At 58.8% G+C, this 21,239-nt stretch overlaps 1 protein-coding gene across 1 annotated transcript; it reads left to right on the top strand.

Annotated features, from left to right (window-relative positions):
- Positions 1-258: 258 nt before the first annotated feature.
- Positions 259-20,860, top strand: FOXO6 (forkhead box O6). The gene is made up of 2 exons (XM_052638018.1): positions 259-672; positions 19,324-20,860. The coding sequence occupies exons 1-2, from the start codon at positions 259-261 to the stop codon at positions 20,605-20,607; spliced, it is 1,698 nt and encodes a 565-aa protein (XP_052493978.1). The 3' UTR covers positions 20,608-20,860.
- Positions 20,861-21,239: the final 379 nt, after the last annotated feature.

Raw genomic sequence — 21,239 nt, 5'->3', positions numbered from 1 at the left:
AGAAGCGGGGCTGGGCGAGGTGTGTGCCCGTTGGGCTCCGCGGCCGCCGCTCTCTCACTGCCCTCCTCTTTTCCTCCCTTCGGGCTTCCCAGCGCGTCCAGCCCCCTGTCTCCGCGACCTGGCCCATGGCGCCCCGCGGTTGAGCCGGCGCCGCCAGGGACCCCTCCCGCGGGCCTCCCCGGGGCGCGCAGATCCCGGAGCCGCCCGCCCACCCTCCGCGGAGCCCCCCTCCCCTCCTCGCCCGAGCCGGGCGGGACCATGGCTGCGAAGCTGCGAGCGCATCAGGTGGACGTGGACCCGGACTTCGCGCCGCAGAGCCGGCCGCGCTCGTGTACCTGGCCCCTGCCGCAGCCCGACTTGGTCGGCGACGAGGACGGAGCGCTGGGTTCGGGGGTGGCCGAGGGCGCCGAGGACTGCGGGCCGGAGCGCCGGGCCACGGCCCCGCCGATGGCCCCAGCGCCGCCGCTGGGCGCGGAGGTCGGACCGCTGCGGAAAGCGAAGAGCTCCCGGCGGAACGCGTGGGGGAACCTGTCCTACGCCGACCTCATCACCAAAGCCATCGAGAGCGCCCCGGACAAGCGGCTCACGCTCTCGCAGATCTACGACTGGATGGTCCGTTACGTGCCCTACTTCAAGGATAAAGGCGACAGCAACAGCTCGGCCGGCTGGAAGGTGGGGGCGTCCGGCTGGGGAGGGGTGCTAGAGCCGTTGGCTGGGGCGTCCAAGGGCTGCTAGATGTCCCCGGGCACCCGGTGGGCGGTCTGGAGGGAAACCCTGGGGCATCCCCAGGGGTCAGAGTGTGTGCCCAGGGCGTGGGGCCGGCTGGCCGACAGGCGGGGGCGTGCTGGGAGCAGCTGTGTGCATACTCTGGATGCAGGGTGGGAGGTCTGGTGGGGTGACAAGCGACTGCCACTTTGAGGCACCTCTGAGGGATACCCTCACCCCACCCTTGCGGGCATAGCAGAAGAACCTACTCTCAGGCCTCAGACGGTGGGGACCCCTCTGCTACCCGCCCGAGTTTGCTTTGTGTTACCCTTGGTCTACCCTCTCCACCAGGGCACCCTCCTTAAAGAGCTGAAATAATGACTTCGGGCCAGTGGCTGCTTTCCTCCCAAATCTTTCCCGCTGCCCTCCCTGAAGCTGGCTTCAGGGTGAGGAATGCGACCCTAGGCCCACAGTTCTTTCTGTAGTGCCAGGAGTTCACCCTAGGGCACCAGCCAGTCTGAGGTGGGGAACTGGTCAGGTGATCTGAGTTCTCCATGGGGCAGCTGCTGTCCCCCCCTTGGCTGGATCAGCATGGTGGGCTGGTGATGACCCCTGCTGGTGTGAGGGCAGGGTGTTGAGACCTGGGGATCTGTCTGTGCCCACCCCAGGCTGTCTGTCTCCCACTTCCCTGATTTTCTGAGCCCAGATGCATTTGGGGTGGGGGAAGGGGGAGGGGCACCCCAGGGAGGTCTCAGTACCAACCACTGGAAAGGGGAGAGCCATCTTGGGAGAGGACAGGGTCTTGACTGGATTGTGGCCTCCCGACCCTACCCTGGCTAACTTGTTGGGGAATGGGGACCGTCGATGCCTTTGGAGGAGAGGAGGCTGGGGGGTGGGAGTGGTCAGGCCATGCCTAGGGCCTGTAAGCTGCCAGGCTCCCTGTGGAAGAGGGGGTCTCTATGAGGGAGACATCCCTAAATGGAGGCAAGGGGCTGTGGCTGGTGGTGGTAGGCAGGGTCAGGGGAAGTAGGTGTGCCGGTGGAGGAGGGGAGGCTTGTGGACAGGAACAGCGCGAGATGCCCAGCAGCTGTGCTGACCTGGGAGTTGACCTGGGAGCCCACGGCTCTCAGGCTTTATGCTGGCAGCTCCTCTGTCTCTCTGGCCACTGCTGGGTGGGGATGCAGGCTGGAGTGGCAGGCCTGAGTCTTCCTCTCCATCCTTTAGCTGGTCCCCCTTGGGCTCAGCCCCCAGCAGAACACTTGTTCCTCCTAAGTGGGTCCTGTACTTTGCTCCCACCTCCCTCCCCTGCACTGTCCCACCCTTCGCTTCTCTTTGTGGATAGTCCCTGTCGTCAAGAGCAGAGTTCAGACACCTCTTCCAGGAAGCCTTCCCTAACCCCTTTTAGCTAGCGCAGGACTCCCTCATCTCTGGTCCTCTCCCTACCTGTCATAAGTCTTAGTCTTTTGTGTCCTGTCTCATTTCCCTTCCCCACCCTCTTTGGAAAACAGTGGCAGTAGTTAGATCAATCTCTGTGCCCATGACACCAAGCATAGAGCCTGGCACCAGGAGCTACCAGTGCATATCTGGTAAAAGAGTAAAGAAGTGAGTGGATGGTGCAGAGGGTGCTGAGACCAGGGAGGATACTGTGAGTCAGAGCAAGCCAGGAGGGCTTCCTACAGGAGGCAGAGCTCCAGTTGGAGTTGAAAGATTAGGGATGATGGGGAAGATGGCAAGAGGGAACATGAGGCTTGAAGCCGGGAAAAAACTGCAGAGCACTGAGGGTCTCAGGGCCAAGCCCTCTGCCAGGCAGCTTCAGGCATCTGTGCCAGGTGTCACCTTTAATGCCCTCTGCACTGCCTGAGGTGGGTTTTACTGTCACTACTTACAGAACTGGGCCCTGAGGCACAAACTGGAGAAGCAAACTGCACAAGGTCACAGTCAGGAGATGGGAAGGCTGGATTCCAATCTAGGTGTGTCTCCCTCCAGGGACCCAGAGCCTCTGGAATAGTGTCCTGCTTGCCCTGGTTGTGGGAGGGGGACACTGGCAGCTTTCAAACAGGGATGGATCTAATCTGAGAATGGGATTGGGAAGGTACTTGGAGATAATAGAGTCCCATCAGCTCCTTTTGCAGACTGTGAGATGGAGGCCCTAGCAGGGAATGGGGCTCTCCTCAGGTCATCAGTGAGTGGCAGGCCCTGGATGATGGCCCAGGCCTCCCGCCTGCCCGTTGGATGCCGTTTCCTCTGCACCACACTGCTGGGGACACGCCGCTTCTCCCTGTGCCCGGGCTCAGGAAGGCTTGCCCTGGGCTGGGGCATTGGTGAGGGGTCCTCAGGCTCCTCACCTAGACCCTGGCAGAGACCCCCGCAGCAGCGGAGGGCTGTTCAGAGAGACCTCTGGCCTTTCCCATCTCATCCCCTCAATGGCTGTCCTCCTCCTATCCCACCCGCATCCAGCTCCCCAGGGAGCCTCCTTCCCCTCTCATTCCCGCCGCTCCCACCACCTGTTCCCCCATTCCCAGTCTGTCCCTCCAGGGGCTGGGTGGAGGGGCCATTCCCAACTCCCCGCCACCCTCTGGTTACAGAGCCTGTGGGACACCTCAGGTGCCAGGGTTGGGGCCAGGGACCCATTGTTCCTTCCTCCCTCCCCTCCCCCACATAAGGGTTGCCCTTCAGCCCCTGGGGTGTACTGAACCCTGTGATAGATAGAGTGGGGGGACCAGTGGGGGAGGCATTGGACCTACCTTCAGGATGCATCAGGGTTACCCAAGCCCTGTGTTTTACAGGCAGGAAGGGCTGGGGAGTGGGGACTGGGGGAGACAGGGCTGGGGGCAGGGGTGTGGTGAAAGCGGGGAGATCCGCTGGGGAGCCAGGCAAGCCCTCCCAGAGAAGATGGCACTTGATCTGGTCTTTCTTCACTGGGTGGGGAGGGCGGGTAGAATTGGGGGGAAAGACTTCCAAGGGATATTGACTGCGTATGCAAAGACAGGGAGGTGGTATTCATACACTGGGTTTGGGAGACTGTTGGGCATGCCAGGCTGGAACTAAGGGCTTCTGGAGGTGGCAGGACTGTGTCATGGGAAAGGCCGAGCGGGCCAGATCAGGAAGGGCTTGACCTTTGCCCTGTGGCCCAACCAGGGATGTGGGATGACAGTTCAGAGGTGTTGCAGAGAGGAATTGGAGGAGGCAAGATCAACAGCAGGCTGAAGCCCAAAGAGAGACTGGGCTTGGTGCCGGAGAGGCTGGAAGAGTTGCCATCAGGGCATAGGGTCTCCAGGTCCGGGTCCGGAAATGTGGCTATCCCACATCCAGGTTGTTTTTGTTGTTCAGTCGCTAAGTCATGTCGACTCTTTGCTACCCCCATGGACTGTAGCGTGCCAGCAGGCCTCCCTGTCCCTTACCATCCAAGGAGGGTCTCCCACTTCCTCTGATACTCTAGCCCCTCCTTCCCTAGTGCTGGACTCCTCCAGGAAGCCTTCCAGGCTGCTCTGGATCCTGGAGCTCCTTCCACTTCCACCCCTGGAGTTGCTCTGCCTGCTTTTGTGTTTCCTGGCTGCCAGCTCCCCTGGGAGCTTTCAGGCCAGGCCTGGGTGCCTCCCATTCCTGTCCCCAGGACGGGTCAGGGAGGCGCCCAGTGGAGGGGGACTTCCCTTCTCCCTCAGTGCCTGGAGCACCTTGGCTGTTGTGGGGTGGGGTCAGGAGGGGTGGTGCCCCCCTCACCCCAACCCGGATCCCACCCAGGCCGGCCAGTAGGTCCTAGGTGGGGTGGGGTCTAGAAGGGAGGGGCTGCTCCCTGAAGCCAGGAGGAGGGTCCTGCGACAGCCCGGCTGAGCAGTTTTTTGCTTGCAGGGCTCCCCTTCTCTCCTCCCCGCAGCCCGTTCCAGCGGGGCTCCCTCCTCCTTCTTTGTCCTCCGGGGATCCCCAGCCCTGAGGGCTGGTGGGGGTGTGGGAGGAGGCGGTGTGAGCCCGGGTTGGGGGGTGTCCTCACCCCCCGCGCTGCACGAGCGGGGGGCTGGCAGCTGCCCGCCTCCTGGGCACAAGCCCGTGCCAGCCGCTCCTGGCACAGTTGCTGGCACGCCCGGCAGACTCCCACGGCCACCTGCTCACACCCACCCACGAGCGCTGGCGCGCGGCGGGCCCTTCCGGCTTCCCGGGCCTCCCGGCGCCCCTCCCCCGCTACCGCGCCCCGCCCCCCACCATCCCCTCCCAGTCCTCTGCTCCACGAAGGCCCCCTCACTTCTGCCAGCCGTGTGCGTGGCCCCCCGGGCCCCCCCTCCCCAGCAACTTGGGGAGCTCGAGCGGCAGGGCCGCCAGGAGGCCCCTGGGATAGCTGCACCTCTGCGGGGAGAAGGAGGGGCGGACCTGGAGGCAGGCAGACAGACCGACAGACAGGGTGAGGGCCCCCGCCTGCCACCTGGCGCCGCTCCAGCGGGACGATGGCGGGCAGCGCCGTGCCAGGCGGTAATTGCAGACAGACTAATTTAAAGAGATGAGACGGTTATTTTTAACTCCTGTTAAGGTAATGAACGGCGCGGGGAGCGGGGTGTAGAGGTTCGAAAGTTCAGCGTCCCCCCCACCGGCCCCCACTTTCTGCGGGTTGGGGCTCCCCTGTCTGCAGGCCCTGAGGACCCAGCTTCAGGACTGAGTGGAGTGGAGGGGCTCTGCTAGGGAAGGGGAAGGGCTCAGAGGGCTGGGGAGCAAGCAACCACAGGTCCAGGCTAGTGTTAGCATCCCACTTTCCCAGGTGGAGAAGTGACTTGTCTTAGGATCACCTCCCTAAGAACTGGCATACCTGGGAACTGAACCCCCTTATACACCCCAAACTCACGTGTTTCCTCCTGTGCCATTAGGGCTGGGGTCAGGAGGGATTTGGAAAGGGGGCAAGCTTGTTTCTAGCAGCCCACCTTCTCTTCTCTTTGAGTGGAGCTGGTGGTGGCTGCTAAATGGGGTCCAAAGAGCTTTGGAAGCCCCTCTGTGTCTTGTGAGGAGTGCAGGTATGGTCGCGGGCTTCGCGTGTGGGTGAGGGCTTCTAGGGTATGGCTGTAGCAGGGAGAGCCCCTCCACCACTGTCTCCCTTACCTCGCAGCTGACTCTTCAGCACCCCTTCCCTATCTGAGCCTGTAGCCTGCCTACCATCTTGTGGATGGGTCCCCAAGAAACAGGTTCACTACTCCTTTCACATCCAAGTCTGACTTCTGTCTCCAGGAGAACTGGGGAGTCATGGAGCCCATTACCTGCTGTCAAGCCTCCTTCCTAGATTACTCCCTTTCTCACACACTGCTAGGTGCTGGGAGCTTGCAGCCTCCAGCACTGCCCATTCTGTTGCCAGACAGACCTTTGGGTGGTTAGGCCTTTCTTCCTTCTCTCTGGCCATGGCCCATCTCTCTGGAGCATTGCTCCAGGTGTCCTAGTTCAGCCCTTCAGGGTCTGTTGGAACTATGGAGTTGGGAGTGGGTGAGGGGTGGGGAGAGCCCCTGTAGGGGACCTTCATCTCGAGTGTGTTGAACTGGAGCAAAGCTCTCTCCCGTTCTGGTCCTCTGTGTTCTCATCCATAGTCAAAGGGCCTTAACTCACCCTGTCTCTGGCCCTTTGGGGGGCTGTAACTGGATAAACCCTCTGGTTCTAAGAGCCGTGATGGGTTAGTTGGGCCTGGGGGCACAGAGTACTGATGGGGCTTCTCATGGGTGGAAGCAGGTGAGTAGCAGTGTGAATGCACTCGAACTGGGGACTCCTGTTTGGGGCTGCCTACCCTGCCCCTGGCGGTACCCAGGTGGCAGACATACTCTGAGCACAGTGAAGGGAGTGCTCGTGGCAGTCCCAGCTGTCCCCCCAGAGCAGGCAGATGGGGGTCCAGGGTGTTAGGTGGGCATCAGTGGAGACTCTGGGGCCCGGGTAGGCTGCTTAGGGGGGACAGCTGGATCTGGAATGCCCCCCTTCCTCCTGGCACCCTGGTTACCATGGAAACCAACTCCTGTTTGGGAGGGTTTGGCTGTTTGCTGCCTCTCCCCACCCCTCAACCCATATGTGGAGGTGGGAGGGGGGCCAGGTGGCTTGTGCGGGAGGGGCCTCCCACACCCTCCCCCCCCAGGGCCTCCATCTTTGCAGGGAAACCTTTCTGGTCTCTAAGAGGGATGCCTCTTGTGGGAAGGGGAACAAGAATTAAGAGAATTAACTCCTGGGTGCTAGGCAGTCATTTGGGCACTTCACATAAATCTTCCCATTTCATCCTCCCTGGGTCCTGCCAGGTATGTGATAATAGCCCCATTTTGCAGCTGAGGAAATTGAGGAAAAGACGAAGTCTCTTCCAGGGCAAGTCTCTTGCCAAGGCAGCATAGCTGAAACGAGGCTGAGACTGGGTTTAGATGCAGACCTGTCTGTTGCTACCATGTGTCACCATCTCCCAATGCCAGTGCAGTGTCAGCCCACATCCCAACTAGTCCTCCTGCCCCAAGGCTCACTCATGCTCACTCCAGAACTCTCCAGAGTTGCTCAGTTCCCTTGGGAGCCAACCAAGCCCAAACTGCTCTGTTCGGGCCCCTGGGCCCTCTGCTGGCCTTGTCCAGGCCCTGCCCTCGCTCCCATTTTCCCTGCTGCCTCTGATCCCACACTGCCCTCGCGCTGCCATCTTTATACCTGACGCTGGAGTTGTCAACCCAGACCACTGCCGTTGTCACCTGCTCGCCAAGACTGCTGCGTGGGGCTCAGGGGAGTTTCATTTCTCAGCCACTCTCAGGGGCTGATCCCTGGGGACACCCCTCAGAAACTAGGCAGGTGCTTGGGTAGTTTGAACAAAAACCTACCTACTAGGTGATTCGGAAACCCAGTGTGTCTTTCTGAGAATCCTGCCTTAAGTCCTTAGTTGTTGGCAGAGCTGGCTGATGATCTGAGTCACCTAGAAGCTTTTAGGTAGTACAGTCTGCAGCCCTTGTCTGAGACCCTCTGTATCAGACTGTCAGTGGGTGAGCTTTGAAATCTGTATTTTAACAGGTCTGTCTGGTGACAGGTCAGATTCTGAACTGATGCCTTAGATGGTATCTTCCCTGACTCCTGCTTGTCCCTCCTGTCTTCTGTTCCTAGGGTGGACCACCTTCTCCTCCAAGCAGGCTGCTCAGATTGAGCCCACACCTCTCTTCCTCACTCTTTCTGGGTCCTCCAGGGAGTTGAGCCCCATGCAGTCAGCTTCAAGGGACTGAAACCACTCCCACGCCTCCACCCCCAAGAATCCATTCATCCGCCCCGCCCTGCCCTCCGTGTCTCCTGTGCTCTGCCACAGAGCGTTTGGCTGCAGGAGGGAGGGGAACGGTCATCGGCAGGAATCCTCGGCACGAATCCTCGGCAGGCCTCTTTGGCGCTGGCCCGTGAGGAACTGGAAAGTCGCGGTCCCTGCTCTCTGCTAGTTCCCTGTCTGGTGGGGGAGGTGAGACCATGTGTGCTGTTCTTACAGGGACCAGTCCTGGGGCCTTAGCCACGCCAGGTCTTGACCTCCTGGCCCCAGTCAACCTCTCCAGCCACATCACTCGCCCCTCTCGTCTTCTGACCTTTGCTTCAGCCACACATAGAACTCTTCCAACTGGAGATGCAACCACCACGTGCCGTGACAGGCGTGCTCCCATTTAATTTTCACAGCAAACTGTGAAGCTGGTACTGCTACTGTCCCCAGTTTGCAAATGAGGAAAGTGAGGCTGAGAGACACAAAGTAGGCTCTCATAGTATCCCACTGGCAGTGACAGAAAAGAAACTCCCCTGGGCCATTCCTCTCTAACCCAGTGCTCCGTCCAGGCTAGTGCAGGCTGGCCTCCACCAGCGACATTGTCTCTCTGATTTCCCTTGGAGTTTGGCCCTGAGGCTTCCAGCCTGGGGGTTGGCTCTGGGATCCTGACTCCCTTTCTGCAACCCAGAGCTCCCAGAGGGAGGGAGCTGACATCGGCCCCCTCTCCATCTGCAGGTCCTGGGGCTGATGGCTGCTTCCTCCACTCACTTTAATCCAGGCCTACACCCACTGGGCACCCACTGTGCAGCGCTGCTCAGAGGAACCAGACTGGCTCCCTGCCCTTGAAATGCCTGCAGGTCCAGCTGGGGAAATAAGATGAGGATAAAAATGACCCAGGGTCATGATGGAGGGACAGATAATACGCTGTGGGTATTTGGAGGTGAGGGAAGAGAATGAGGCAAAAAAGTTAAACCCTCAGGATTTTTTGGGAGCCTCACAGGGTCTGGCTATGTTAGCCAGAGCCCAGCAGGACTTGAGGCTGGAGAAGCAAGCAGAGGCCGGCTGGTGAGTGGCCTTGAATGCCACACCAAGAAGTTGGCACTCCAAGCTGTGGGGGATGAGGGATGACATGGGCAGAAAGGATAGTATGGAGGGTTGGGGCAGGGGAAGAGACTGGCTCAGAGGCCCACTGTGGGCCTCATACTGGGATTCAGGATAGAAGATGAATCTGAGAAAGAGTAGAGGCCCCAAGACTCCCAAGATCCCAGGCCTGACGTGCCAGGCAGCATGCTTTGGTGCCTTGAGGATCTCAGAGGTAAGACAGTGGTGCGGGTAAGAGTCTCGAGGCAAGCAGGGAGGAGCAGTCCTAGTTTTGCCACCCACCCTCTGTGTAGCCTTGAGCATCCAAGCCTCAGTTTCCTTCTGCAAAATGGGATAATAATAAGATATGTCCAAGCTTTGCTGTGAGAATTACATCTGAGGAGAGTTACATGTAAAGTCCCCAGTGAAATCTGAGCAAATACTGTTAGTTGCTCATCGCTCTGGCAAAGGAAAGGAGATAACTGTCCGTGCCCTGTGTAGGGTGGGGGTCCTGGGCCCTGATCCCTGAGAGACACTGACTTGTAAATGTGTCGGGGGTGGGGGCAAGACTTCTTCTTCTAGTCCCTCCGTTTCTGTCCCTGGGGTGTGAGGGAATCAGGAGGTTCCATATGCTGCTCTCTAGCCTACAGAGCTTTCCCTGAGGCCTTGAGGGCAAGCAGGCAGGTTTCAGGCCGTGTTTTCACAAATGAGGGCAGTGATTTACCCAAGGTCACCCTTGAACTCAGCACTGCTTGCCCCTAGATGCTGGCTCCTCTTTGCCCACTGGCAGGCTGTGTGACCTTGGGCATGGTCCTTCCCTCTCTGGCTCTGAGTCCCATCTAGGAATCTGAGCTCCCCTCCCCCAACACTCTGGGAAGCTGTGAGGCCTCCTCCACCCCTCCTGTCCCCTCCCCCTGTCCTCAGCTGGCCTTGCCTCCTTTTGTAACCTGAGCTGGGGCTGTGGGGGAAGGGGCTTGCCCTCTGCCAGCGGCACCTGCCAGCTGAGCAGATGTGAGGGGATGGAGGCCCCCATCCCCCAGGGGATTGCCTGCTCTTGGCTTGGCAAGACTGGGGCTGGGCGGGCAGTGCTCAGCACACCCAGCCCTGGCCTCTGGCCTCTGCCCCCGAGAACTTACCCCGAGCATTTGTTCATTTTTCAGTGGACATTCGTGCTCCAACGTGCCCTGCAAGGACCTCTCAGGCTCCGGGAGAAGACAGACGGCAGATGAGGGCTGGTGCCCCAGTCTGGGTGGGCTGCGTGGGCCTCCTGGAGCCCCTTGGTATGGGGACAGAGGGCCAAGGGCAGACCCTGGGGGTAAGGCCAGTGTCTGTGCGGGTGGCCATGCCCCTGGGAGAGCAGATGGTTCTCTTGGCACCATGCCCACTCTTCCTTTCCACCCCCCGCCCCCCAGCCAGCCTGCAGGGCTGGGGCACAGCTGCTGAGCCCTCCCCAGAGCCGGGCCAGGGCAGGGCTGGGTGAGGTCACTGCAGCTGCTCCCAAGGCCTGGGGCAGGGGTGTGGGAGGTGCTGCCAGCAGAGTGAGGGAGGGGATCAGAATGAGGAGGGGCTTGGAGGGGCCTGAATGCCTTGGCAATTGGGGATCCCCTTTAATCCTGGAAGAGAGAGGAGATCTGTGCAGGGGTTGCTGAGCCAGCGTGGCAGTTCCTGGTGCCCTTTCCCCAGGAGAGTTTCTGTCTGGCCTAGGCTCGCCTAGAGGTGTCTCAGGGTAGGCGGAAGAGCACAGACCTTGGTGTGAATTCCTGCCGCAACACTTACCCCTGGTAAGTGGGTCAGTTGTTCCCTGAAGCCTCAGTTTCTCCTCTGTAAAATCAGAATAATAAACCAACTCAGAGGTTTGTTACAGATACTCAGTAAGACTTAAACTGCTGAGTGCAGCATGTGTGTGAATGCTCAGCAAATCGTAGTGTCTTTCCTTCTCCACTTGTTGAAGTCTCCGGAGGAGTCAGCAGAGAGTAGGGAGGTGGCAGAGGCACCAGGAACTGGAGGAAAAACCAGGAGGAGGAGGAGGAGGAGGAGGAGGAGCCAATACCTGGAACTTCAGCCTGAGGTTTGGTGGAACAGAAATGGCAAAGGTGCCAGGCCTGAGTGGTTCATGGCCGCTGAAAGTTCCAACCTATGTGTTGACTTACCGTAAGCCAAGGATTGCCCACAAAGTTCAAGTTGGGAGGCAGACTCATCCACAATTACACTCTAGTGCACAGGTAGATTTTTGCAGTAGAAATGGGGAGGGAATAGTTATCTTTGGGGCTTGCAGAGGGGAAAGACACCACAAAGCTCGCCTTGTAGAGGAGGACCCAGTTGCACAGAGAGAAAGAGAAGGCCACAGGGAACAGTGTGCGAAGGCAGGAAATGTGAGATATCCAGGGTGGCTGGAGTTCCAGATGGGTGTAAGCAATGGAGGTGACGAGGCTGGAGAGCATCAGAGGCCCTTGATTGTCAGTCTGGAGTTGGACCCAAGCCCTGGGGGATGAGGAGCCATGGGTCTTTGAGTAGGGGTGAGCTAGGACTTCTGCTGTTGGCTTGTTTGCTGTCCAGGCTGAGTGTGTGGGCTCTATTGTCTCTGGGGTGGCAGGGCTGGGGGATGCCAGGGCCTGTCTCTTGACCTCCTGCCTTGCTTTTGCTATTTGGTTCCTCCTGGCCCCTGGCTGCCCACTTCTGTTCCACTAATGACTCCAAGCCATTCACCTGTCAACACCTGTGGCTCTGATGCTCCTGCCTGCCCTTCCACCCCTCCTTTCCTGCAGACCCTAGTACCACGGGTTTGCATGTGGCCTCAGGGCTCTGAGGTCATCTAGGTCACTCCTTCTCCCAGGAAGTCTGTCTGGACTGAGTACTCCAGGCAGCAGAGCAAGCGACCCTCCTCCTCACCTAGCTTCCCCACCCCTAGTTTTGTGTCTGTCTCTGAGTCAGGTGTGTTCCTGGGCCAGAGGTGGGTGGGGGATTTAGGATGGTACAAGAGTTGCTCCTGGGCCTGAGACAGGGACTCCATAAGATGTGGGATGTCGTGCAGTTCCTGGCCCCACTCCCTTTCCCATGGATGTTGGGATAGTTACTGTCTTTTACAGGAGATGCTCAAAGGTCACATGGATGAGGTTGGGATTCCAACTCTAGCCCTCAGTACTTCTTCATGCAGGAAGGGAGGGAAGGAAGGAGGGAGAGAGGAAATAGGAGTCACAGAGGGAATCAGAGCACTCATGCAGCCCCACAGGTGATCTCGGTTCTGGGAGGCACCAAAGGGAGGAGCTGGGTCACATCCCCATTGGGTAGGTGGAGCCAGCTTCCTGAGAGCGGGGCCAGGCAGAATCTTGGACAGCAATGGAACCTGGAGAGGCAACCATACCTGGTTTTAGGTTGGATGGATGGACACAAGATCCAGGACTGAACTGGGAGAGTCCTAGAATCCCCTCGGTACTAGAGGCCAGGGGGTAGCACAGGGCTTGTTATGGGTGGGCAGCATAACACTTGCGTCTCCTGTCTCTGATGAAAGCCAGGAAGCTTGGGCTTGAGAATCAAGGCAGGGATGGCCACTGAGATGGGCAGCAGGGCAGCGTTCCCCACCTCATTACGGATGTGAGTGAGAAGAACCTTGGCTTTGGAATACAACAGCCCTGAGACCCAGACCTAGCTCCATCACTTCCCAGCTTTGTGGTCTCAGGAGTCATTTAACCTACTTGAGCCTTAGTTCCCCTCTCCACCCCCACTTCATAAAATAGCATTACCTACCCACAGTGGTGTCAGAGAAGACTCTTGAGAGTCCCTTGGACTGCAAGGAGATCCAACCGGTCCATTCTAAAGGAGATCAGTCCTGGGTATTCTTTGGAAGGACTGATGCTAAAGCTGAAACTCCAGTACTTTGGCTACCTCATGCGAAGGGTTGACTCATTGGAAAAGACCCTGATGCTGGGAGGGATTGGGGGCAGGAGGAGAAGGGTATGACAAGGGATGAGATGGCTGGATGGCATCACCGACTCGATGGATATGAGTCTGAGTGAACTCTGGGAGTTGGTGATGGACAGGGAGGCCTGGCATGCTGCAATTCATGGGGTCACAGAGTCGGACACAACTGAGCAACTGAACTGAACTGAACCCACGGTTTGGATGGTTTTTAGAATTCACAGAAGAAACACATCTAAAGAACCTAGCTTACATCTGGCATGTGGTAGGTGGTGCCCTTCTCCCGCCTTGGTATGTGAGTGTGTGCCAGTGGTGTGCGAGAGTGGGCTTGCACTGGCTCGTGAGAGCTGATCAGGGAGAACTTCTTCCCAGTTCTGCGCTCAGTGACATCATGCTGCCAGCTTAAAATTGGCTACGATGGGAATATCCATACCACAGAAACCAGCAAATGCTACAAATCGAATCAGGTGGAGTTTTTTCCTTGCTGGAGAGCTGGGGGGAAAAAAGTCCATCCTGTGGGTTCTCTTTAGCCATCAAGGGGACCAAACAGGAGGTGGGGGGCAATGGTGGAGCACTGGCTGGACCATGCAACCTAGAACTCAAAGTCCAGGGGCCTGGGAAGATTGGATACAGTCATAGTGCCAGGCAGCCCTCTATAGGCTGGGGACAGCAAATGGTGGGACCCTTCTTCTTGCTCCAAACCCCTCCTCTTCTCCCCCCACTCCCTAGCCCTGAGATCTGCTAGGCTCTGGCTGGAAAAGTGAGATTGGATGAGGTTGAGCTATCAGGGAATGAAGCTGTGCTGGGAGGAGAAATGAGGTTGAGCTGGAAGATAAACGAGGTTGTACTGTCAAGGAATGAGGTGGTACTTGGAGGCAAGGTGAGGCTGCATTATTAGATAAATGAGGTTGTACTATCAGGGGATGAAGTGTACTTGTAGGAGAGATGACGTCCTGCTGGATCAGGCGGGTTGCACCATCAGAGAACACAGCCACACCACAGGAGGAAGGAGAGCCTCCGACTTGGAGGATAAATGAGGGTGTCCTGCTGGATAAATGAGGGGGCCCGTCAGGTGAATGGAGTGCTGTTAGCAAATGAGGTTGTACTTGCTGGATAAATGGGACTGGTGTGCTGGATAAATGGGGTTGTGTTGTCAGATGAATGCATTACTGCTTGTGGGCGAAGGGTGTCCTGGGAATAGATGAGGGTGTCCTGTTGGATGGATGAGCTGCCGCCACCAAACAGCTCAGACCCTGTCCACGGAGGAGGCACCATCAGCAAGGACGAGGTTATTCTGTTCCCCTGGGGGCTCCTGAAGCATCTTCTGGCTCAGATGGTCCAGGCTGCGAGAGACCTTGGCTGCAGCAAGCCCTGGGTTACCCAGATCTGTTCGGGCGGCAGGAGTGAGCAGGGTACGGGGCCAGGGTGCGCAGCTGCCTTGTTCATGCTGAGAGCCCTACTTTGCTTCTCACCAAAGCCCTTCCTCCTCTCTGCGCTTCCCTCTGTGGCCCAGGATGCTCCTGCCTTTCTCTACCCCCTGCTTGCCTGCCATTCTGTCCTGTGTTCTCTCAGTTTGGAGTGGCCCCTATTCTGTGCAAGCCGCTCTGCCAATCTCATTAATTCTCCCTGCAAGACTACGTTACCCTCCTTTGCTGTCTCTCATTCATTCACTCAACAAACATTTATGAAATGCCTGGCATATACCAAGCACATGGGGTCTGGTAAGAAAAAGAAAGGGACAGAAATGCTTCATGGAACTTAGATTCTAATATAAGGGAAGCCAGATAACAAATTAATGAACATAATATAAAGAAATTATACGGTACTTTAGAAAGCGCTAATTGTTTTAGAAAAACTCAGAGCAGGGTTAGGGAGCCAAGAAATGGCAAGGCAGAGGAACATCTGTTAAGAGCGGGCAGGATAGGTCTCATTCTATAGGTGACGTCTGAACAGAGACTTGATGGAGCTGAGAGACAGACGGTGGGTATCTGGGCAAGGTGGGATGGTACCTGGCAGGTTCCCGGAAGGTTTGAAGAATGGGAGGGATCATGCAGGAGTGTCCGGAGAGGACCCTAGGAGGTCACAGAGGGGCTTGTGGGCTATGGAAAGGCCTTTGTTCTCTACTCTGAGTGAGATGGGGGCATCCGAGTGTTCTGGGCAGGACTGGACCATGACCCAGGTTATTTATAGCATCCCTCCAGCTGCTGCCTGGTGGAAGGCTAGAGGGAAACAAGGGTGGAGGCAGGTAGCCTGTTTGAGGAAGTGGAGGTTCAAAGCGTGCCGCTCGATTGTTTGTGGGTGTCAGAGCCAAGACTGGAATCTGGATCCAACACCAGAGCCCTGCTCTTTGTCCTGTACCAGCCTCCTCGCCCTGCTGACTGAGGCCCCGGAGGCTGGCCTCTCACCCAGGTTCTGTGGGACAGTAGGCGGTGCTGGGATGTAACCCCTAGTCCCTTCCCTCTGCCCCCACCCCCAATGGTCTCTCTGAGGCACCAAGTCAGGGAGGTCCCATCCTGGAAACTGCGCCAGGCCCGCATGGAGGTGTGAGGCCCCAGAAGCCCAGCTTGGGCACCAGGGGAGCCTGGGCATGCCGGGGCCTTGGCTGTGGTGGTGGGTTGCTAGGCAACTCTGAGAGGGAACCCTGGTTACTGCTACCTGGCAGAGGCGTCTCCTTGCCCTCCCTCCCTCATCTCCTCCATGGCCTCTGGCCTCCCAGGAGGCCTTGTGGGTGAGATGTGATCAGTGCTTGCCACAGGATCTTGGCTGGGAGCTCTGATGGGTACCAGGTGGCTGGGCCCTGAGGAGCCAGAATGAGCTGCAGGGCCTGGCCTGGCCTCCTGGGGCACAGCCTGGTGCACACCTGGTGAAGAGCCCTGCTCAGCAAACCAAGGCCTAAGTCTTCACCTAGCTCTGGGCCACCTCCCTGGGTGATCTTGGGCAAAGAATGGCACCTTACTAAGCTTCAACCCCATCCAGGTGGCCTACAGAATTCCTTGCCAAGGGCCATTTTTTGTGAAAGTGCCAATGGAGGGTGCTGAGCAGAAAAGGTTCCAGGTTACACTCACCCCAGCCCCACTGGCTTGAGTGTGGAACACTCATGTTTTATGTTAGATTCCATTTACTAAAAGAGTTCCACTACTTTAAAAAGTTTGAAAACCCCTGGATTGAACAATTCCAAGAACTTTTCGTTGTCAACTCCAAAGGTGCCTAGAGTGCAGTGGCCCATCTCATCAATTTCTGGGGAAGGAAACTGGCTCAGAGAGGAAGAGGAAGTGGCCCCAGGTCAGGCTTGCTGGAGGACACGGAGGCACCCCAAGCTGCAGGTCAGGAGGCCTGGGCTCAAATCCCAGCTCTGCCACCAGGTCCTGGGTGACGCAGGGCAAGTCCTTTTTTCTCTCTGGGCACAACCAGCTGTGGTTTCAGGCTTGGGCTTAGGGGTACCTGGCTGGGCAAGGAACAGAGTGGGGAAGGATAGAGACCTTCATAGGCCTGGAACGTGTGTTTTTGACGGTGATCTAAAACATTTTTATTGATATTCAGAAAATTTTGGAAGTCTCGTGGAGTACAAGCCAAGATTCCATTGAATTCTAAAAAGGAAATGCAAGACTCTTAGAGAATTTTGACCTTTTAACATGCCCCTGGCTTCCCATGCTACCAGCTTCTAGGGTTGATTACATCATGGAAAGTTTGAGAAGAAATGGAGGACTGGTTTCCTAAGATTCTTTGGAAATTCTCTGACTTGTTCTCTCTTCCATGGTGGAATGTGAGGTCCTTTAGACTCAGAGTGAGTCTAACCTGAAATCAGTGCCTGGCTCTGGCACTTAAAACTGTGTGATCTTGACAGCTTACATAACCTCTCGCAGTCACCTCACCTTGACACAGTTGGTGGTTTAGTCGTCAAGTCGTGTCCGACTCTTTGTGACCCCATGGACTGTAGCCTGCCAGGCTCCTCTGTCCATGAGATTCTCCAGGCAGGAATACTGGAGTGGGTTGCCATTTCCCTAGCACATCTTGAGATAGGGCTCACAGTCCCTGAGTTGTATGAACACTGACAGAACGATCATAACGTACTGAGAATGAGACAAAATACTCCCAATACCAGGGCTGACCTGGCAGGTACTCAGGAGGTGCCCTACTTGGTGACGTCCTTCCTTCTCCTCCCACCCTCTAGCACTCAGAACCGGGCTGGCACATAGTGACATGGATAAAGAGGCGTGGCTTGACTGACCTCCAGCTGGAGGGGCTGCGAGGTGGAGCCTCTGGCTAGGCAGTTAGTCCCACAGGGGTTGAGAACTGAGGCCTCAGAGGCCCCTGAGCACAGGTGTGGGGGAGGGGCTGGGGAGCCAGGTGCAGGGCCGGGAGCGGGAAAAGGGGTTTCTACTCCAGGGAGCACCACTCTCTGGGGGTCCGTCTCCCCTCCTCTCAGGGCACCAGGAGGAGCCAGGCAGGGCAATGCAGGGAGGTGCCTTGGGGCCCCAGCCATTGTCTCCCAAGACCAGAAAGTGCCAGAGATAAGGAACCTGGGGTCCTGAAGAAGTCAGGCACGTGCCTGGTGCTGGGGGTGAGGGGCACCTCAGCAGAGAGGACCCCTCCTTCTGCAATCAGTGGGAAGGAGGCAGCAGGGAGAGCCTGCACAGATCAGAGGTTCTGGGGCTGAGGGGATGAGAGCAGGTCCGTATGCTGGGCAGACCTGGAGTGGTACCTGGCATTGCTGCCTGTGGGACCATGGGCAAGTTACATCATGCCTCTGGGCCTCCATTCCCTGGTACAGGAGATGGGGTAATGCCAGCTCCCCAGGGTTGTTTGTGCCCAGCACAGGTACACTCAGGGCCTGATATTAAGGATTGTAGAGAAGGAGTAAGTCTGTGGAGTGATCTAAGAAGTGAGGTCTTCTGGCCAGAGTAAGGGATTTAACCAACATTTATGAACACCAAACACTTAGCATGCACATTATCTCAGGTAATGATCTAACAGCCTTCCGAGGTGGTTACTGTATGTTGCCCATTTTTTTCAGAGCAGCTCACTGAGGCATGCGCTCCTAGAGATTGAGTCAACAGCCATGGTCACATAGCTAGGTGGCTGAAAAGAGCCAGGCATCCTGCCCAGCCTTTCAGATACCCAAACCCCTGCTATTTCCACAACAGTGCCAGAGCCAGGAAGTCCAGGCCACCAGCAGGGAGGCCCCAGAGGTGGGGCAGGGTGGGCTTTGCAGAAGTTCTAGTCCTCCACGTTCTCTGTGAGGAGCCAGGTCAGTGGAGCTGTGGACTCCCCTGCCTCCCTCTGTCCCCAGCCCAACCCTGGCAAAAGCAGGCAGTGATATGGAGCCCAACAGAAATTTACAAGAGGATATGTGTAGGTGTGGCTAAGGTGAGGCCTGAGGAAGGACCAGAGACAGCAGGAGAGCTTTGTGGCCTCAGGCAAGCCACTTCATCTCTCTGAGCCTCAGTCTTCTTGTCTGTAAATGGGCATGATGTCACCTGCTTTGTGGGGATTTTGTGCAGTTTCCACCAGGAAGGGGGTTGAGGGCAAAGCTACTTTGCATGAGGTGGGTGGAGAGGGAAAGGAACTGGGCTGACCTGAAGGTGGGTACTGAGCAGCTGTGGGGTTTGAGGTCTCCACGGCTGATGGATGTGCTTTGAGGGGCTTACTGGGATGGGAGGCCTCTGTGGAGTTCGCAGAAGCTCCAAGAAGTTGGGAGAAAATGTAGGCCTCTGCCCACCTTGGGGACCCCCAGCCGATTCTGCTTATCCTGGCCAGACCCTCCCAGCAAAGGGTTAACAGTCTTCTCTACCTGCAGTTGCATTTTAAAGACACGAAATTAAAGCAGGTAATTTATTCTCCCCACACACGAAAGAGCAATTAGTTCTAAACAGGGCTTAATCAGTCACCGCGAGATTGATTTCTGGAGCCCTGGGTTTTCGGGCTCCTGGCGCCACGCCAGGCTGGTGGGGTGGGGGGGGGGGGGCGGACAAATGAGCCGCAGCGGCATGAGCCCTTACATAATCTGTTGGGGGCCCCTAGCAGCCTGGCTAGCCCCGGGTGGAGCTTGGCTGAGTGCGGAGGGGGGTCTTGCTCCCCTGCTGCAGGCGGCTCCTCAAGAGTAGCCTCCCTGGCAAGACTAGACCCAAAGCTCCGGCCCCATCCTACAGACAGTGCCTGTGCCGGCGGGAGCAGGGAGGGTAGGGCGGTTCTGGGGTGGGGGATGGATATTCTGAGTTTGTCCTACCTGGTACTTACACCTGTTCCCCCTTCTTCCCCGCTCTACCCTTTCATCTTCCCTCTTTCCTCCCCTTCTGCTTTTTGGCGTTTCTTCTCGCCTTCTCTCTCCTCTCCTCGATTTCCTCCCACTCCTCTTCCCATCACTCATCCCCTCACTGCCACTCCCCCACCCCTGTCCTTGTCTCTGGCCACAGAACTCCATCCGGCACAACCTGTCTCTGCACACCCGCTTCATCCGCGTGCAGAACGAGGGCACAGGCAAGAGCTCCTGGTGGATGCTGAACCCCGAGGGCGGAAAGACGGGCAAGACCCCGCGGCGCAGGGCCGTGTCCATGGACAACGGGGCCAAATTCCTGCGCATCAAGGGCAAGGCGAGCAAGAAGAAGCAGCTGCAGGCACCCGAGCGAAGCCCAGACGACAGCCCCCCGGGCGCGCCAGCCCCAGGGCCCATGCCTGCCGCGGCCAAGTGGGCCACGAGCCCAGCCTCGCACGCCAGCGACGACTACGAGGCGTGGGCCGACTTCCGCGGCAGTGGGAGACCCCTGCTCGGGGAGGCAGCTGAACTGGAAGACGACGAGGCCCTGGAGGCCCTGGCGCCGTCGTCGCCGCTTATGTACCCGAGCCCGGCGAGCGCGCTATCGCCCGCGCTGGGTGCACGCTGCCCGGGGGAGCTGCCCCGCCTGGCTGAGCTGGGGGGCCCGCTGGGCCTGCACGGCGGCGGCGGCGGCGGCGGCGGCGGCAGTGCAGGGCTGCCCGAGGGGCTGCTGGACGGCTCGCAGGACGCGTACGGGCCGCGGGCCCGCGCCGGGACGCCCGCCTACTTCGGCGGCTGCAAGGGCGGTGCCTACGGCGGGGGCGGGGGCTTCGGGCCGCCGGCACTGGGCGCTCTGCGCCGCCTGCCCATGCAAACCATCCAGGAGAACAAGCAGGCCAGCTTCCCGCCGGCCGCCGCGCCCTACCGCCCCGGGGCGCTGCCCGCGCTGTTGCCGCCGCCGCCACCCGCGCCCAGGCCCGGCCCCGTGCTTGGTGCACCCGGGGAGCTGGCCCTGGCGGGCGCCGCCGGCACCTACCCTGGCAAAGGGGTGGCCCCGTACGCGCCGCCGGCGCCCTCGCGCAGTGCCTTAGTCCACCCCATCAGCCTTATGACGCTGCCCGGCGAGGCGGGCGCGACGGGTCTGGCGCCGCCGGGACACGCGGCCGTCTTCGGGGGCCCCCCCGGCGGCCTCCTGCTAGACGCGCTGCCCGGGCCGTACGCGGCCGCCGCCGCCGGGCCGCTGGGTGCCGCGCCCGACCGCTTCCCGGCCGACCTGGACCTCGACATGTTCAGCGGGAGCCTCGAGTGCGACGTCGAGTCCATCATCCTCAACGACTTCATGGACAGCGACGAAATGGACTTCAACTTCGACTCGGCCCTGCCGCCGCCGCCGCCCGGCCTGGCCGGAGCCCCGCCCCCCAACCAGAGCTGGGTGCCAGGCTGAGGGCCGCCTGCCGCGCGCCCCAGGTGCCCTGCCCCGCACCCCGCCAGGGGCCTCTGTCTTCCCATCCTGATCCCGGGGTCCCCACTCCCATTTCTGCTCCACGGGGCGGATCCAGGAGGCAGCCCCAACCCAGCTAGAGACAGCCCGCAGAAGCTGACCGCTGAGGGAAGTGGTAGGGAGGCGCTGGAGCACCCTGCTATTCCTGCCCAACCCCCAGAGGCCCGCTCTGCCTCCTCCCAAAGACGGAAAGCCCGCGGGGTGGATGCTGGGTTCCCGGCTGGGTGGGAATGGGGAGGAATGAGGTGGGACGCGCTGGTCTGGGAAGTAGACTGGTAGATGCGAGAGGGGGGGCGTCTCCGAATCCTCAGTATCATTGGTAGGGCTCTCGCGTGACTAATCGCCCACCCAAAGTCGGGGCTGATTCCCTATTGACACTTTCCCACTGGTCTTTGCGTCACCCACCCCAAGCCAGGAACCCCTCTCCTGAAAACACACCCACACCTACCTATCGGCTGTTCACCTTGAGCTGTCCTTCAAGTCCTGAACCACCCTCCGACCTCCACCCCCACGGTTCAGCCCTTCCCACCCATCCTCGCCTGCCCTTGTTTCTCCCCTCCGGGTCGAAGTCCCTC

The sequence above is a fragment of the Budorcas taxicolor genome, chromosome 3 (genome assembly GCF_023091745.1).
Source record: "Budorcas taxicolor isolate Tak-1 chromosome 3, Takin1.1, whole genome shotgun sequence".
Taxonomy (NCBI): Eukaryota; Metazoa; Chordata; class Mammalia; order Artiodactyla; family Bovidae; genus Budorcas; species Budorcas taxicolor.
The sequence above is the reverse complement of the archived record's forward strand: the minus strand, read 5'-3'. Positions and strand labels throughout refer to the sequence as shown.

What these genes read in the sequence shown, in the direction of transcription:
- FOXO6 (XM_052638018.1), top strand. Translation starts at nt 259, where the DNA reads ATGGCTGCGAAGCTGCGAGCGCATCAGGTGGACGTGGACCCGGACTTC. An exon ending in ACAGCTCGGCCGGCTGGAAG is followed by an intron (nt 673 to 19,323) that starts GTGGGGGCGTCC and finishes CTCTGGCCACAG; the next exon opens with AACTCCATCCGGCACAACCT.